Raw genomic sequence first — 17,261 nt, 5'->3', positions numbered from 1 at the left:
TTCCCGTTATTCTCACTTTACGTCCCTAAAACAACTAACACAAGGGACCTAGTCTTAGAATATTTCATCGGGGCGACAACACATGCATTCGGGGGTTTCCCGGCAATATATGTCAAATAAGGCAACCATGAGGGGGATGGAGTACAGCGAACGAACACCCAAGTTCATTAACACCTACAGGTGGCGAACCTGCTAGCGTTCCATAGGACTGTCTGGAAAAGTCTATGGTCATCATCTAAACTCCGCTAGATGACTGAATCAAAAACAACATCGAAGCCTCTCATTTGTTTATCACACAACTATCTACCCATGTTCTACCAGACATATTAGTAGATAAAAATATATATTTTTATACATAGTTTAAAACCTGTATAGCATTCTCATTCAATACATATTCCAAACAACAGATGAGACACATACACATAACACGTATTTCATAGAGAATAAATCATATCTATGAGATAGAAGAAAGTGAATATACATTCACGCATATAACACAAAATATACATACAACACGTATTTCATATAAAATACTTCATAATTATGCGTTAGAAGAAGGTAACCACACACTCACTTGATCAGAAGATGATTGGACAGCACTACGGCTTATAGAAGTAGTATTCTTCGGCAGATCTTCACAAAAACCAGACTCCTCGCAGGCAGAGCTTCGGCTAGGGAATTGCACTTCTCGGGATCTTCAGGGCCTCGGGACTTGCTTCGGGGCTCGGGAATGATATCGGGGCTTCGGGATAATTTTTGCACGAAAAACGATGCAAAAACGCGAGAGAAAGGGAAGAAATGAGCAAAAGAATCGGCTGCCCTCGACATCCTTTTATAGGGGGCTAGAACTTCGATTTACGCTGGGCGTAAATTGAAATTACACTGGGCGTAATGAGGATAGGGTCGTTGACTCCCCCCCTGGATAATATCGGTATTTTATATTTAAATTACATATCGAAAATATTTAATAAACTTCAAAAATTCATATCTTCCTCATACGAATTCCGTTTTCGGCGTTCTTTATATCCACGCGTAGGTAAGACTATGCTCTACAACTTTCGTTTAGATTCCGTCGGTTAATTTTGATTTATTTTTATTATTTATTTTTAGTAGGTCGGGACAGGAAAACTCCGTTATAAACTCATAACTTCTTCATCCGGTGTCTGTTTTCGCCTATCTTTTTATCGTTTTACTATAATTAACAAGATCTTCGATTATCGTTTAGATTGTTTTGGCTAAAAACCGCTCGGTCTCAAATCGAATATTCGGGCTGCATACTAAGTCGAAACTTCGAAAAATCATAACTTCCTCATACGAAGTCAGATTTGGGCGTTCTTTTTATGCAAACTCTCGGTTTAACGAACTCTATGACTTTCAATTAGGTCAATAAGGCTAAATATCTCTCTAACGTAAATTTCACTTTTTACGTCATTCAGCGTTGCTGGTTCTGTCGCGAAACTTCAACAGGTCATAACTTCTTTGTTATAACTCAAATTTCGACATTCTTTATATCTTCGGAATCCTTGTTTCGACCACTACATCTTTAAGCAAAGATATCGGGCTTATCTCATACTTTAATTTTGACGCTTATTTATTCTTAATTCATTAAATTATAATAATTAAGAAATTAAACACATAATTCACAAAATACTCAAATATTTCATCATTAATACTCCAAAAAGAGTTACAAGGGTTAACCTAGACTATTACATCAATGATAATGCCTAACCTGAAAACGCGGGCGTTACACTTTGTAAAATACATTTTTTTCACCCCTCTATTTTTTAAATGTTATATTGACCCCTCAACTTTCAACCTTATAAAATATCACTTTTGGGCCTTCATTTTCTAGACTTTCATGTTTATTTCACTTTCACCCCCTCCACCTTCAATTTTGTAAAATATCACTTTTACCCTTTTATTTTCTAAACTTTGTAAAATACATTTTTTTCACCCTTCTATTTTTTAAATGTTACTTTGACCCCTCAACTTTAAACACTATAAAATATCACTATTTAATTAATTCTCATTCCTAATACGCAACAAAAATACATAAAAACCCGCGGAAAACACAGACTCACTTACTAGTTTTGTATATTCGCCAATTTTACACAACACTCGGAATTAGAGTATGTTTGCTAATTCATGGCTAAATTTAGTGACCCTTCTTTTGTTGGAAAAATTACCTTTTGTGTCAGTAAAAGTACCTCACAAAATACACAAACCTTTTTTTAGTGATTTACATGGTTATTTTGTGGGGTTATTGTCATTGTAGCCCAATAATGTTTCGTATTTTGGTTTAAATGATCATTCGTAATTTTTTTCCTTTGAAGGGTACGAATTTATGTTTTTAAGATTTAAAAAGTCATTTTGAAAAAATTGAAGGGGTCGTCCGATGAACCCTCCGTAGTCAGCAGGTTTAATATGCAAAGTCAGTTATTAAACTCCCACCTCAATTACCACCACGTTACTGGACTTGACAATAACCCTAAATCCAATAACGATGGCCATGAAATCAACGAAGTCTGCTTATCGTTTAGAGAAAACCAATAATCACGTATGAATTGCATCACAAGAAATCAGATGTTCAAATCAAAAAAATAGCAGCGGTGTCTCTTCTGATTTCAATCAATTTTCTTCTGGTTCTTCACTTTGTTCTTCATCTTCTTTGTTATCGAGAGAGCCGCCTGATCATGTACATCAAATCATGATCATCGACGTTTCTTCACTCTGTTCCCTATCTTCTGATTTTAACCAGCCCTAATCTTGAACATTAAATTTGATCGACGGCGGTGATTTTGATTGCGAGTCAGTTGTCGGACCGAATCCTAGATCAACAACTCGCAAATGGGTTAGGGAATGCTCGTCAAAATTACCAACATTCTCTCTACCATCAGTACTGCCGACGATTCCTGTGGTATCATCCTTGTCCAAGCCTCTCGTCGGCTGCTCCAATACCTGCAATTTCGTCACCATTACGAAGTATGCATATCGGTACTTTGAATTTTGTTTAGTGGGTTGAACCGGACAAAGCAGCATACACATCTCATTCAACTCGTTTTCATATACTTCTGTATTATAAAGGGCATGAAACAAAATAGCAAGTAACATCAAAGCTTATAATTTCATGAGTTTTAGAACTTTCTTAATCGCTAATTCTATAAGGTTAAGAAGATTCAAGTTACAAGTAACATTATTTTGAGGAATTTCTGTATCATGATTTCATAAGATATTAAACTGAGATTCAAGCTTTAATTAACATCGATGCTTGAAAATTCCAGTATTGTGACACTTCCTAGCGACAACCCCACCAAGGGCGGTGATGATTTGTTGCACTGTACTTTGTATGTGGTTGTTTATTGTGTTGGCATTCGAGAGGTTGAGTTTTGTTGTGGGTATGGAATTAGCCAACACTTGTAGTCTGACAGTCAATAAGTAGCCTCATCCAGATTCAGTTGAGTTCCTGGTGGTGGGGGTGATGTTATCATTAGGGTTTTGTTATTAATGGTTGAACTTTATCAGATCAGATACTTATACCAAAGGAACAAAATAGTGATGAAGTAGAGGTGCAGGCTGATGAGCATACTAGATGAATCATCTTAGTTCTTTGATTTTGTTTCAGGTTTCTAAGTATATTGATGTAGAAAGGGGATGTAGAAAGGGAAGCTCTGAACAAAAGCAATGTGGGTTTAAGCATGAATTTAAATGAAGGTGAAGGAGATGGAGACGATGGTGATGATGATGAACAAGACAGATTAAAAGTGGGGCCCATAAATTTATTAACAACTTCTTTTATTAACAAGGCAATGTAACCTTCAAAAACAGGTAAATGTACGAAATTAATAGGTGAAACACAAGTTCGTACCCTTCAGAGGCAAAAAAAATCACGAGAGACCATTTAAACCAATATACGAAACATTATTGGGTTACAATGACAGTAACCCTATTTTGTGATAAAAATAAAATATATTCATTTTTATTGTTCTCTTCTTCTCTCAAAGTTATGGAGTAAAAAAGCAACGAGCTTCCGATGATTAACACACTATAATTATAAAATAACCACATGATTACCAAAACTATAAAAAAACGACCAAACTTTAGGACATGTACCAAAATGACATATCATTTTTTTTAGATGAAATGACATTTTGGATTTGATTAATGAGTATTTCTTTTTTCACTTATACAAAACACTTAGACATTTTTCTATCTTTTGTACATCCGAAATACTAATATCAACGTATTTTCAATTAAGTGACATCTTTCATCCCTCCTATCGTAATACACTTCACTTTTGCTATGGTTAGTTAAAATTTTATTTTAGTAAAAACAAACATATGTTTTCAAATTTTCAAAATAGTTTTTTAGTGACCGCAATGTTTGGTTTGAAATCTGAAATGTGCTTTTTTATTAACAATTGTATTTTTGTTATGACATACTTTTAGTCTAAAATTACTTGGAAATGACATGGTAATCATTTTGGTAAATTCAAAAAGTTGGTTGCTTCCACGTACTTGTAGGGAAGTTAGGGTTTGTTGTGGAGATCTGAATACCAACTTGGATCATGATATCACTTTTCGAACTGATATTTCTACTCAATGTTTGGGTTACAAGAAATTCAACATAGGATAATCCAAGTGGACACCTACGATTCTAGGCACATAAATTGTAAGTCAATATGCTAGACGATTATGTGAAAGTATGATGAAAAATGAGAGTTTAAGATCGTAACCATCTTCTGAAGAGGAAGAACTGTTTATATAGTAAATGAGATTAGGGTTGGACCGTCATTAGTTGTTTTGGAAGCAAGTCATGGTAATCCGAATTTAGTGAGGATTTAGGGTTACCAAAACTAACGAGTTTTGTTAGTTTTACCATAATCACCCTCAAGAATTTGAATTTCTCATTATGTTCCCATTTGTAAATTTTGGTGAGGTTTTAGGGCATTGCCCCAAACCCTGCGGGGGCGCTGCCCCTAGACCCCGCCAAAGGGCGCTGCTCTTTGGAAACCCCGGACCCAGGGGCGCTACCCCCGGACCCTCGACTAGTCGTCAAACCGGCTTCTAATTCGATCGTATACATGCGTGCACTTCGCACAACCCCGTACATATATTAGAGTACAAATTTTGAAGCCCATTGGTTCACATGTTAATTCTAGTTACTTAAAATGACATGATGCCATTAAAATCACCAACAGTACTGCCATATTTCAGATGGTCACTAACATGTATCTCTAATATTTAACATATTAAATTATTGACAAAAATCAAAGGTTACTCGTTTCGACTTATAACCCGCTTTAGCTTATAAACGATGGTTTATTTTATAAAACAGTACACCAAGTTAGCCCTAATTCTAATAAATTAGGAGGTTGTGGATGTTTAATTCTACCATGGTAAACTTTTAACCCATTTTTATCCATGTGAATTGTTAAGAACAAAATAATATATCCAAATTTGACTCGTTTTAAAATGATGTGTTGCAACTATCTCCTCTCATTCCATAATCCATCCCATTTAACAATCAAGTCATCTAAAGTAAGTAATCTATGAATTATGTTGTCATCCCAGTAGCATCCTTTGGTATCAAAAACAAGAAAACAATTGGTATATATGTGCAAATGACTTGAATCCCAATCCCAAAACTAAGATTATTAAAGGAACCCGAAGATATGTTTAGAACCGAAGCCAAACCAGCACCAAAAAAGGAACTTATAGTGGACCCAAAATTGCTTATTGACATGAAGAGCGCAAATAGAGTCCCTTCTATTCCAGGTGGACATAGGTAGCCTGATAGAATCAGGAAAGGCATGACCCTGCGGTCAACAAAAAAGTCAACGTCTAAAGATTTTGACTTTTTGTAGTCAAATCAAATAAATTTAAATACATTACATTACATACTTGAATTGATGGATTGCATCAGAGAGAGCAGACCCAAACAACACCATTGCTTCATCCGAAATGTCAAACCCAACATTTAGTCTAGAAACCAATGCTATGTCTAGAAGTGTCGTGAGAGAGAGTATAACATGAGATAACCTGCAAGTATACGTATATTCCCCAAGGGTAAAATCGTCATTTACTCCCTCGCATTCAGATGCTTAATTAATTATACTGTTACGAAATGGAACATTTAGTCGAGAAACCAATACTATAGTGACAGACTACAACAACATGTCCGAAGGGTAAAATGGTCATTCAGATGATTCGTTATCCGTTATGATATGAAATGTAACATGTAGTCGAGAAACCAATGAAGTGTCAAGAGTGACAGACTACAACTATATGTTGGCAGGGTAAAATGGTCATTCAGATGATTCATTCAGCCCAAAAAAAAGAAGCAGACTTTTTGTATAAGGGATGGTTTTATTTTTTTATTTTTTTGCGCCATTGAGTCAGGGTAATGATAAGGTGTTGTATACATAAGGTCGGTTTTCCATTTCACCATTACACTCCAAAAAACAAATTCCACAATATTTATTAATTATAGCATGAGAGCAGTTCTAATGCATTAAGTTAGGTTTATTGGTTTAACCCATTAAGTCATTTTGTTAAGATTAAGTCATAAAGAAACATGCATCTATATATACGGGTGTTTTGTTTGACTTAGTCTGAACATAATAATAAGTTAATGAGTTTAAGGCAATAAAGCTGGGTTAATGTATTAAGAAGAGAGAGAGAGAGAGAGAGAGAGAGAAGAGCTTACGTGAGAAGTTTTCGTAACTTGATCTTCTTTAGAAAGCGGTTGTAAATGAAAGTTCCAAACATGAGGCCCATCCAGCCAATAACACGCGAAGTGCCCAAAAAAGAAGGTTCTAGATTCAGAACTTCTGTTTGGTAATAGAACTTCACTGTTGATAGATTAGGAATCGTCACCTGCGATAGGAAAAACCAACCCATTGGTCTGGTTTTGGTTTGCCCAATTTTCTAAATCAGAACTACAAATACAATTAATTAATCATACAACATTAACATATCATTATCTAATACCACAACCATATACTATATATTTGTTTTTTATATTAAAAAGAGAACCTAATCATCTATCAAGTACCTGTTTCTTCCTTAATTTTCAATGTCTAATAAATACTTCTCAAAAACAAAGTACAAACAGCCAGCATCATTTCTAGACAAAAGGGTAAAATGGTCACTAACACTGGTCCAAAAAGGAAACAGTCTTTTCTTCATTTACATTTTCAATTTATGAGGTTTTTGGTCAAAATTACCCACCACAAGTCAAATTTGAAAAGTAAATGGTCTTATTAATGATTTTCCAAGTCCAGTAACCAAAATAGAAAAATGAGTAAAAGCAGATTGCTATTTATGAGAGTTTATCAAGTTGTACCTTAAAATTATTGGCTGTCGAAAAGCTTCAAACAAAGTATAACCAGCCATTTTCAAAGACCAAAACCATTTTAATGGCAGAGATCCTTCTTTTTCAGGCATCTGATCTTTAATTGACTCTAAATATTTTTTCTTGCTGATTTTATGGCTCCTCTTTCTCACCAAAGAACCAGGTTTAGGAGCCTCATTTGATGATCTTTCTTCATCTGGTCCACTTCCACTATATATTTCAGAGGCATTAAAGCTAGGAAACTCGGTAAAATTTAAACTACTGATTGGGCTTTCTGTCACAAAACCACATGAAAGTAGCTGTATAGTTGGCAGAAATGAGAAGAGTAAAAATATGTTTCCCATTTGGAGATTAGTTAGTGCATATCCTCCAAACAAATTCCCACATATTCCCCCTAGAGCCATTGTCATCCATGATATTGATTGCAGGTCCCCCGCGTATTTAGCTCTGAATCAACACAAGGGTAAAATGGTCATTTAAATGGAAACAAATACCGGAAATTAGAGAGCTTTAGGTGTCATTTCTTTTTTTACGTAATAGGGAAGGGTAACACGGTCATTTACTCACAATCAGACAGTTTATTTAGTCTATAAAAGAAATGTAATTGCAAAATATGGGAAATTAGAGAGCTTTTAGTGTTGTTTCTTTTTTACGTAAGGGTAAAATGGTCGCATCGACCAAAAGCGAAACAGAGTTTGTGTGTATCTTACTTACAGTACTTACACTAGACAGACATCATTTAACCTTTCAGCACTTACTGAAAAAGAAAAAGAAATGGGGCCCTATAGTCTTACAATTTGGTTTTTGAGGTCAAAACTACTACTTCTCATATACAACTGTATACGGATTTTGTTAAATTTAAACATCTTTTTCTTTTAAAATTTCAACATCTGTTATCTACCGTCTTCTTCTTTGAAACATGATGTTTTCATGGCATTTCTGGAGTATATTATAAGTTACTTTGACTTCTAAAAGTCAAAGTGTACCTTGAAAATGGAGTGAGTAGAAAGAACATACTTTTCACGCCTTGCTGCTTCTGCAATCATTGCATCAATGACAACATCTGCCATCGCAGAGCCCAGATTTTGCAATAACAAGAAGATCATGAGTTGATGTTGAGAATTTCTTGTTGATTCCTGCGAGCCAAGAATTGCCCATGAAAAAAGGGAGAGAAGTGTTGCAATGACTAAATAAGGAACCCTTTTCCTTCCATTTACTGGGATACAATCTGATATAATTCTGCACCCAAGATGCGCAACCATAAATAAACAAGATTTTCAAAAAAGTACAGTAACCAAATGAAAGCGTAACAATTAGAACAATACCCGTATACTGGTTTTATGCTCCATGGAAAAAATGATATGGAGGTTACGAACTGAGAAGCTGAGGGTGATAGCTTTAATTTGTCTTTCAGCTGGTAGGAAACTGCTGTCCATACAAAAGATCTAAAACCCTAATCGAATAACAAATCTTGAAAAGGATTAGAAATAAGAAACCAAATGGTTCATATCTTGATTCGATTCATGTGTGAGAAATAACACTTTTGTTCTTCACGAAGAGAAACAACCATGGGTGGACCTAAATTGTGCATGTCCTGAGAAGAGTTTGTTGGCTTTTCAAGAGGTCTATTATCTATGGTAATTTGTAAACATGAACATAATATGAAAACCGAATGAACTAAATTTCGAAAGCAAAACTGACATGTCCTTCATTTAACCTTCAGAATTGGAATTATGTTGAATCCTATGCATCTAATGTTTGTGATTCTGGATAATTACCCAAGATAGTGGATTATCATGCTAAAACCCTTAATCCATGCATCATGAATGGTAATTTAAATTGGGGGAAATCATAATCGACAAAGAAGCAGATGAGACTGAAAATCAGACCTGGGTAAAGTAAATCAAGCAAACGAGCCAAAGAAACGAAGCCCCGAATGTGATCACCAACTGCTTTATCCATGCTATCATTTTAGTGTCGAGAAATCTGGCTTTTCATCTGTACAAACGGAGATGAAAACCAGAGAAGAAAGCGTTTCCCGTTGCATTTCCAACCGTTTTCTTTGGGCCCTCGGTTATTCCCCCTTTTGCGCCAACCTCCACCAATCACGTCTCGGTGTTGACTACCTGTTACAAGTCAATTAATTTGTTTTATCAAATAATCGACACTTTTTTTACGACTGCAAAAGTAATACTAGTTGAAAAAATATTTAAGTAAAAAATTGTGGGACCATATAGCGTGAAATAATCAAAATTACAAATTATTGTGTTATTTCGATTTTACAGGGTATGATGCCGATGGACATTTCATGTTCGAGTTTACAAAACAATTGGTGACAAATTACATTTTCTACTGGCCATTCATTGTGGTACACTGCATGGCCATGGAGTCGTTGGGAGTCATGCAACATCGCCAACATTGAGATCACAAACAGAGGGTGGGGTGTGTTATTGTCAAAACTCAAAATGTAGACGTGTGGTAGTGGTGGTGTGTTGATGGAAAACATTGGAGTATACATAGTGTCAAAATGTAGAAGTGACCCACCTTTATTTTTGTTATTAAGTAATATATAAAATTTAGTTCTTACCTATCTAAAATTTTATAAGTAACCTATCTTAATTTATTTGGCAAACAATTTAATATAAATCAAGACTTTTAAAGCCCAACTTTTATACATCAATAGCCCAAATACTTAATTACCCATTGAAAAAATAACCCAATACAATATTGAGTGATTTTTTTTAAACTAATAACTACTTAAATTAATTTTGCTTTATTTGTTGTTGTTTGTGTGTTTATAAGATGAATAAATGAGGGATAGTTTAATGTTATATATATATATATATATATATATATATATATATATATATATATATATATATGTCACAATATGAAAAGAATAAGTGATTAATATTTAAGTGATACTTAAATGTTATATATTTAAAAAATTGTTTTATCTAGTATAGTAATTATACATTTGTAAAATATTTCAAGATATTATACCTCGTCGGTTAAAATTGTAATTTTTTTTTTTGTTTATACGACCTAACTTGCTACTAATATATTCTTTTAACTATTTTATTTTTATAAATAGTGAACCACATAAGTTTTGCTCTAGACTCACTCGCCACTTATGGAAAAGTATGGAGACATGAATTAGGTTTAAAATACATATACAAGAATGTAAGCTATTTGTAGGTCTTTTGCAAAAAAAAGGTTAAAAAATATTATTATTATTATTATTATTATTATTATTATTATTATTATTATTATTATTATTATTTATCTTTTGTCTTCAGAAAAACAACCAGTTGGTTTCTCAAACATCTTTTGGCACAAAAATGATCAAAAAGATATTTAAAAAAAAAAGAACAAACACTGCCTTAGGTCTCTTTCCAACTACCACTTGTTAGGACATAGGCCCTTTGAATTTTGATACTAAATAGAAATATTGCATGTGTAACGGAGCAAAATTTCACCGATGTGCGTTGAAGGAATGCATTTCTATTATTCTTTCAAAAGACCAAAATACCTTCGTCATATACATCAAAATAAACAAAAATAAAACTATTAATTACAAGTGAAATTTTAATTCAACTTTAAATAGAATTTCATCCCATTTCTTACCAACCTAATGCCTAACATATAGTAACAATTATCTTCATATTCCAATTTCATTCCCATAATCCTATCTATCATTTAAACTTTACACATTAAGTACAACTACTTGTGCCATTTTATTATACTATAATCATACGCTTCATACATTCAAGCACAATACATTGGAATACTAGCGTGTCGATATACAAAAGGTCTAACAGCATGAGAGTAGCCAGATACATGATTATAACCAAATTTTACACCAGAAAATCCATCTCCAAGATGAGAGCAATGTTCATGGAAGCTGCTAATAGGTCTTGCCAAACAAGCATCCCAACGTTCACTTTCTGGCATAGTTTCAGCCACTGTATATATTCCCTTTGAATTCGTGAACGCTTGGTAATTTAAAACTTCCCCTGATTTTGTTATGCAAAGAACCGCAACTTCTGCGCCTACAATCACACAATCATAACATTTTTTCATTGAAAAGACTAACAGTCGTGACAGTTGAAAGTCGTGTCAAGTACACACGACTGGGGGCTATTTTGGATTATAAGGATGAAAAGGACGACATTTAGGTCTTTTGCAGTGTCCTTGTCCCTCCTTTTTGGGTGGGACCAATACTTGTAATTTTTGTCTCAATATATGTGTCAAATGCAGGACAATTTGTTCTATTTCGCACAAAATTACGTTCAAGGCAGTATAAAGATAAGATTTTTGAGAAAGATAATTTCCATGTGGAAGATCTTTAAGGGTTTAATTTCGATATGCTCTTTCATGTTTGATACATGCTCTAGAACTATCCGAATATGGCTACAAATGACAAATCAGGTGACATTAATGGAGTCCAAATTCAGAATAATTAGGTCTCTTACTTGTTATCTCTTAGCAATTACATTACACGAATATACAGTTGTTAATGGTGGCCACAATTTGTAACATAAATCAGAGAAAACAAACTTTGTGACCTCGAAAGCAGGAAGTTCAAAATCAATTGAAATTAACGGAGCAAGACAGATGTTTTAGACTTGAATAAAGTCAAGGTAAAATTGCTTGCACTGATTGAAGTAACCAATGAGCGAACTACTGACACCGACTCAACTTGCACCGACAAATTAAGCAAAATTCGAACTACATGGGTACTAAATCTAACAATTTTAAGGGATTGAAAGAAAATAAATCAAACAAATTGTAACAAAGTGTATGTGAATGAAGATATGATAGAGTTGATAGGGTTTAAGAAGGGATTGATGCCGACCTTCTAAGACGTGATCTTCAGGACCAACGGAACCATCGGCACAGACATCGCAGACAACTCTGCCATGAATTTCACCGGTCCAAGCTTTTACAGTCCACGCAGTGAAAAATGTAAAGAGAAAGAGGGCAACGAAGAGCTTCCCCATTGTTGATTTTGGTCTTTCATGGCTTCAATTCCTTTGTAGCAACTAGCATCAGCTTCGTAAAAAGGTCGGGTTGTCGGTCGGTGTTACCCTGGGTCCGATTACAGCCCGTAAGACTACTGGCCCACTTTCATTTATTTATGTAGCGTTCCTTACCGAGAACTGAAAACAACATTAATTCCAGTGAACTTGATGAATTATTAATAGATAAAAATGCAAAAATATCCCTATTAGTATGTATTTTTTTGGGTTATAGTCTAAACTCTAATTTTTTTGGGTTGAACGTCCTTCTGAGCTACTTTGCTTGCAGTTTTGATCCCTGTTCAAATTAAAAAGACTATTATACCCTTAATGAATTTATTTTTCATTTTTCTTTCACTTTTTAATATTATTACTATTATTATTAAATATAAAAGTGGACTCACTTATCCTCTCTCTCTCTCTCTCTCTCTCTCTCTCTCTCTCTCTCCCTGTAACCCCACCTCTTTCCCCCATAAACCATTTCCCCAACTCTCACCCAGTTCTTGAATTCTTGTTCATGCTATTTCCCCTCCCTTATCCGATGAACCTCGATAATCATTCCATTATCGGGAAATTAATCATCTCCTCCATTGAAACCCTTAGACTTAACTACCGGAAATCAATTCACATGGAAATAAAGTCACAGGTTTGCACTTTAACATACACCGACACACACACGAACATTCAATGTTCTGGGTTTGCTCTTCAAGAACAACATATGAAATTGATTGAATTTGAAGACATATCAGGGGGAAAAACGATTTCGAATCTATCAAGATTTAACCACGTCGATCTCTCAAGATCCAATCTTGGTAAGCCCTAATGCAATATGAAATCAATTTCGAATCTAAAATTGATTTTACGTGTGAAATCAAACCATGGATATCCTTTCTTTATCTTAGTTGGATCAATTAATAGGTGTGTGTGTGTGTGTGTTTGATCGCAAATCTCAATGATCCTCTATTTCTTATTTGATTTTGAACGAGAATATGGAACAGAGATGGAGATTCGATGTGTCTTTCTTCTTTCTTTGTGAAATTGATAAGCATGTCTCACGTTGTGGTGGTTGCATAGTCATGAGGAGGAGTGCCGACAGAAGGCTATCCTTGGAGCTTTCATTCCCTTTCTGTTGTGATCGGCAAAAAAACGTAAAAAAGGATGGAGGACTTCGATCCTTTGTTGATCCGAGAAGAAGGAAGCATTAACGAAGGCGTCAGTTGGTGGCAACGGAGGTGTTCTGTAACGACCCAATTTTCACGTCCAAAATTTTCATTTTTAAAAACATTACTTTTCGAAAATGTTAAAAGATAAAACATTGTTTGACCAAACTACATCACAACATAAACCATGTTCAAAGACAAGTCATACATCAAATCGAAACATCAGAGTATAAATCCCAAGGACATCTAGTAAATGCGGAAACCAATGTGTGTGCATGATGTGCCGCTACCGAGCCAGCTCCTTCCCCTTCGATGAAGAGGTACCTGAAACCAAAATTGTAAACTGTAAGCACAAAGCTTAGTGAGTTCCCCCATCATACCACATACCATACAACACATAACATACATACTGCCAGGCTATTCTGGGGTGCCTGACTACCCGGTACGACCATTCTTGGGTGCCGACTACCCGTGCGGCCATTCTGGGGTGCCGTCCTACCCATGTCAAGCCATTCTGGGGTGCTGACCTACCCGTGTCAAGCCATTCTGGGGTGCTGACTACCCTTCGGTCCTAACAACCGAACTTGGGGACTAGTCCCCTCCTACTACCTCTATCGCATATAACATAACAAGCCAACATGCAAACATATCATCACATACTGTCAGACGTATCTGGGGTGTCTGACTACCCTTCAGTCCTAACAACCGAACTCTACTACATACAACATATCATGCTAGCATATAACATATCAGGTAGTAGCAAACCTAGATGATATCACAAAGACAATCATCTATCATACATCTCCTACTGGTGGGCCGACATTGTGGCCTTAGACCCACCGCTACTGGAAGGTAACTCACCTCGGAGTAGCTGCTGATCTTCGTGGGAATAGTCTGACTGCTGCTGCTGTTCCGGAAATCCTCCAGCTGTATTCCCACCAAACCCTTAGTAAAAAACTGCTAACTGACCTTTGGATAAAATGACCATTTTACCCCTGATCATGCCCTAAGTCAAAGTTAGAGTCAACTTCCAGTTGACCCGATTCGCCGAGTTGGCTCGCTAACTCGCCGAGTCCATGTCCAAACGACTGTCCTGAATTATGTTTCTACTCGTCGAGTTAGGCGTCGACTCGACGAGTTCTCCTTCCAAACTGATGTTCAAGTCCTTCATCCTACTCGCCGAGTTGTATGAACAACTCGCCGAGTTCATCTTCATCCGATGAACAAGTTATACTGTGACTCGCCGAGTTGTATGAACAACTCGCCGAGTCTGATCTTGATCTAAGGAGATTGCCTTGAACTCGCCGAGTCGGGGCATCGACTCACCGAGTTCCACTATGGGTGAGTTTTAGCTTCCAACTCACCGAGTCCCTCCTGGACTCACCACGCGACTCGACATAACAAAAAGGGGATAGACCCGGAGACTCGCGACTGGACTCGCCGAGTCAGATGAGCGACTCGCTGAGTCCGCTCCATGCAAGAGCTAAAAATGCGATTTTGCTCGAATCCAATCCATGTCATTCGTAGATCTGGGCTCCTAGAGCATGAATAACACGTAAAAGTTTCCAACTTTACGTGTAAATATCCATGTATGGGATTTTTAGGGTTTAAAATGCACCAAAAGAGTAGATCTAAGGTTTATATGCAATATGGGCTCATAAAGGTAGTGGATCTGAGCTCCTGGAGCTCAACTATGCTTGGATCTAGAGACCAATCAACTTATTTCAAATTATTATTCACATACAAGCTTGGAAATGAGCCAAGAATGTCTTAAATGAAGCCTTAAGCATAGAAACAGGGGGAAAATGGGATATACCTTAAAGGAACTGATGAGAGAACACAATGGTGCTTGGATGGCTTCCCTTCTTCTGGATCTACTTCTCTTTTTCTTCAAAACCTTCAAGAACACACAACAATTGCTTCAACTCTTCAAAGAACAAGCTTAAACGAGTGTTGGGAGCTCTAGGGGGTGAATGGGGGCTGGCCTGGGGCGGAAAGGGGGATTAAATAGGGTGCAAACCCCAGAAACTTAGGGTTTCATCTAACAGCGGTGACTCGCCGAGTCGCCAACTTAAACGCGTCCCGGGGTCCCATCCCTACTCGGCGAGTCGGACCTATGACTCGTCGAGTCCAAGGCTTAAAAAGGAAAATACTCAATTAAGATTTACATACCAGGAACCAGGTGCTACATGTTCGTGGTGGCGATGGAAGCCCCTTGGCTCGCCGGTGGAGTTGTTGTTCTTGATGGTTACTGAAAATTCATCTACCTCCGACGGGGTTTTTACCATAAAAATGAAGAAGAAAAGGAAGAAATAAATCTGGGAGAGAGAGAGAGAGAGAGATAAGGAGAGAGAGAGAGATAAGGAGAGAGAGAGAGAGGGCATTATAGTCTTTTCAGTTTTCTGGGGGACCAAAAATGCAACAAAACTAGCTTAAAAGGGCCACCAATCCAAAAAAGTCGTAGTTTGGACTAAAACCCCCAAAAAATGCATACCACAGGGACCATTTTTGCAATTTTGTCTTATTAATATGACTTTTGGTTAAGACTAGGACAAAACACAACATAACACAAAAATTACTAGATTGTCCCGGAAAATTATCAAATCTTTTGTAAATTGTTTTTCGATAAAATTAAATGGTTGGTCTCTCTGGTTATAGCTAAGATACGATGATTCTATACAACTATCAATGTCTAAGTTTTTGATCTTTGTGGTTTTATTTTTTCTGTTTTTTTTCTATGTGGTGTTTTTATTGTATATAAAATGCTTTTCTATCATTTTTTATTCTTTTTATATATTTTGTATATTATCTATTTGTAACATCCGGACTTTTATCAGGTATCGCGTAAATGGTATTTTTGTTGATTTGTGAGGGGGGACTCGGCGAGTTGGAGCTCAGACTCGCCGAGTAGAGACGCGGATTTGGTCGAAGAATCGCGCCTGGACTCGGCGAGTCTGCGCTGAGTAATGAAACCTTAATTTCTCGGGTTTGAGACTTATTTAAAGGGCCTAATGGCCGTCATTTGTGCCCACCAGCCTCTTGAGTGAAACCCTAATCGTGTGTGAGCACTTGGAGCTAAGTAGGAGGCCATTATTGACCTTGGAGGTGCCATTTTTGCAAGGAAGAGAAGAGCTAGCCAAAGAGAAAGCAAGAAGGAGCCATTTCTATGGGTTAGGAGTCCAGGGCATCATCTTGTGGTAATAAATCCGAGTTACCTTCTTGTTTGTTGTTGTTTATTTAGATTTAGGGTTTGTTGAACCCTTTCATGGCTAGATTTGGTGCCCTTTTGGTCCCTTATGAGGTTGGAACCATAGATCTGGACCCTTAGAGGTCCAGAGTGTCCCTTTACCCAAGCTTTTTGGGGATCAATGGAGGCTTTGGATTGGAATCCTCATGCCTTAGGTCAAAAACTCCATTATGGAGCTATAGGTGGTGTTATGAGCACCAAGATGGGAACTTTACGTGATGAATCAGTCGAGGGAGGCCAGATCTATAGTTTTTGGAAGCAGATCTGACCTTAGAAGCGAGTTGGAATGGTTGCATGGCATGGACTCGCCGAGTTTGTTCATCCGACTCGGCGAGTATCTTGAAGATTGCCTTGGGACTGTTCAGCGGGTGGTCCAAACGAGTCATGGGTAGACTCAGTGAGTCAGGGTGAGTTGGAGGAGAGTGACGGGTGGACTGAGTCAACCTTGGACTCGCCGAGTTGTCCTTGAGACTCGGCGAG

General features: G+C 36.7%; 2 protein-coding genes across 2 annotated transcripts; both read right to left on the bottom strand.

The window, feature by feature from the left end:
• Positions 1–5,477: 5,477 nt before the first annotated feature.
• On the bottom strand, positions 5,478–9,480 carry LOC145005226 (putative folate-biopterin transporter 4). The gene is made up of 7 exons (XM_078964289.1): positions 9,243–9,480; positions 8,679–8,806; positions 8,371–8,592; positions 7,345–7,800; positions 6,706–6,903; positions 5,901–6,038; positions 5,478–5,815 (listed from the first exon to the last, which is right to left on the bottom strand). The coding sequence occupies exons 1-7, from the start codon at positions 9,321–9,323 to the stop codon at positions 5,554–5,556; spliced, it is 1,485 nt and encodes a 494-aa protein (XP_078820415.1). The 5' UTR covers positions 9,324–9,480; the 3' UTR covers positions 5,478–5,553.
• Positions 9,481–11,066: 1,586 nt separating this feature from the next.
• On the bottom strand, positions 11,067–12,406 carry LOC145004011 (Pollen Ole e 1 allergen and extensin family protein). The gene is made up of 2 exons (XM_078962916.1): positions 12,212–12,406; positions 11,067–11,405 (listed from the first exon to the last, which is right to left on the bottom strand). The coding sequence occupies exons 1-2, from the start codon at positions 12,354–12,356 to the stop codon at positions 11,122–11,124; spliced, it is 429 nt and encodes a 142-aa protein (XP_078819042.1). The 5' UTR covers positions 12,357–12,406; the 3' UTR covers positions 11,067–11,121.
• Between the last annotated feature and the right edge of the window lie 4,855 nt (positions 12,407–17,261).

The sequence above is a fragment of the Lactuca saligna genome, chromosome 7 (assembly GCF_052625555.1).
Source record: "Lactuca saligna cultivar CGN05327 chromosome 7, ASM5262555v1, whole genome shotgun sequence".
Taxonomy (NCBI): domain Eukaryota; kingdom Viridiplantae; phylum Streptophyta; class Magnoliopsida; order Asterales; family Asteraceae; genus Lactuca; species Lactuca saligna.
Note: the sequence above shows the minus strand (reverse complement) of the source record. Positions and strands in the feature narration are given on the sequence as shown.

What these genes read in the sequence shown, in the direction of transcription:
- LOC145005226 (XM_078964289.1), bottom strand. Translation starts at nt 9,323, where the DNA reads ATGATAGCATGGATAAAGCAGTTGGTGATCACATTCGGGGCTTCGTTT. An exon ending in AGCATAAAACCAGTATACGG is followed by an intron (nt 8,593 to 8,678) that starts GTATTGTTCTAA and finishes TCTTGGGTGCAG; the next exon opens with AATTATATCAGATTGTATCC. An exon ending in GATGCAATCCATCAATTCAA is followed by an intron (nt 5,816 to 5,900) that starts GTATGTAATGTA and finishes TGTTGACCGCAG; the next exon opens with GGTCATGCCTTTCCTGATTC.
- LOC145004011 (XM_078962916.1), bottom strand. Translation starts at nt 12,356, where the DNA reads ATGGGGAAGCTCTTCGTTGCCCTCTTTCTCTTTACATTTTTCACTGCG. An exon ending in TGAAGATCACGTCTTAGAAG is followed by an intron (nt 11,406 to 12,211) that starts GTCGGCATCAAT and finishes GTGTGATTGTAG; the next exon opens with GCGCAGAAGTTGCGGTTCTT.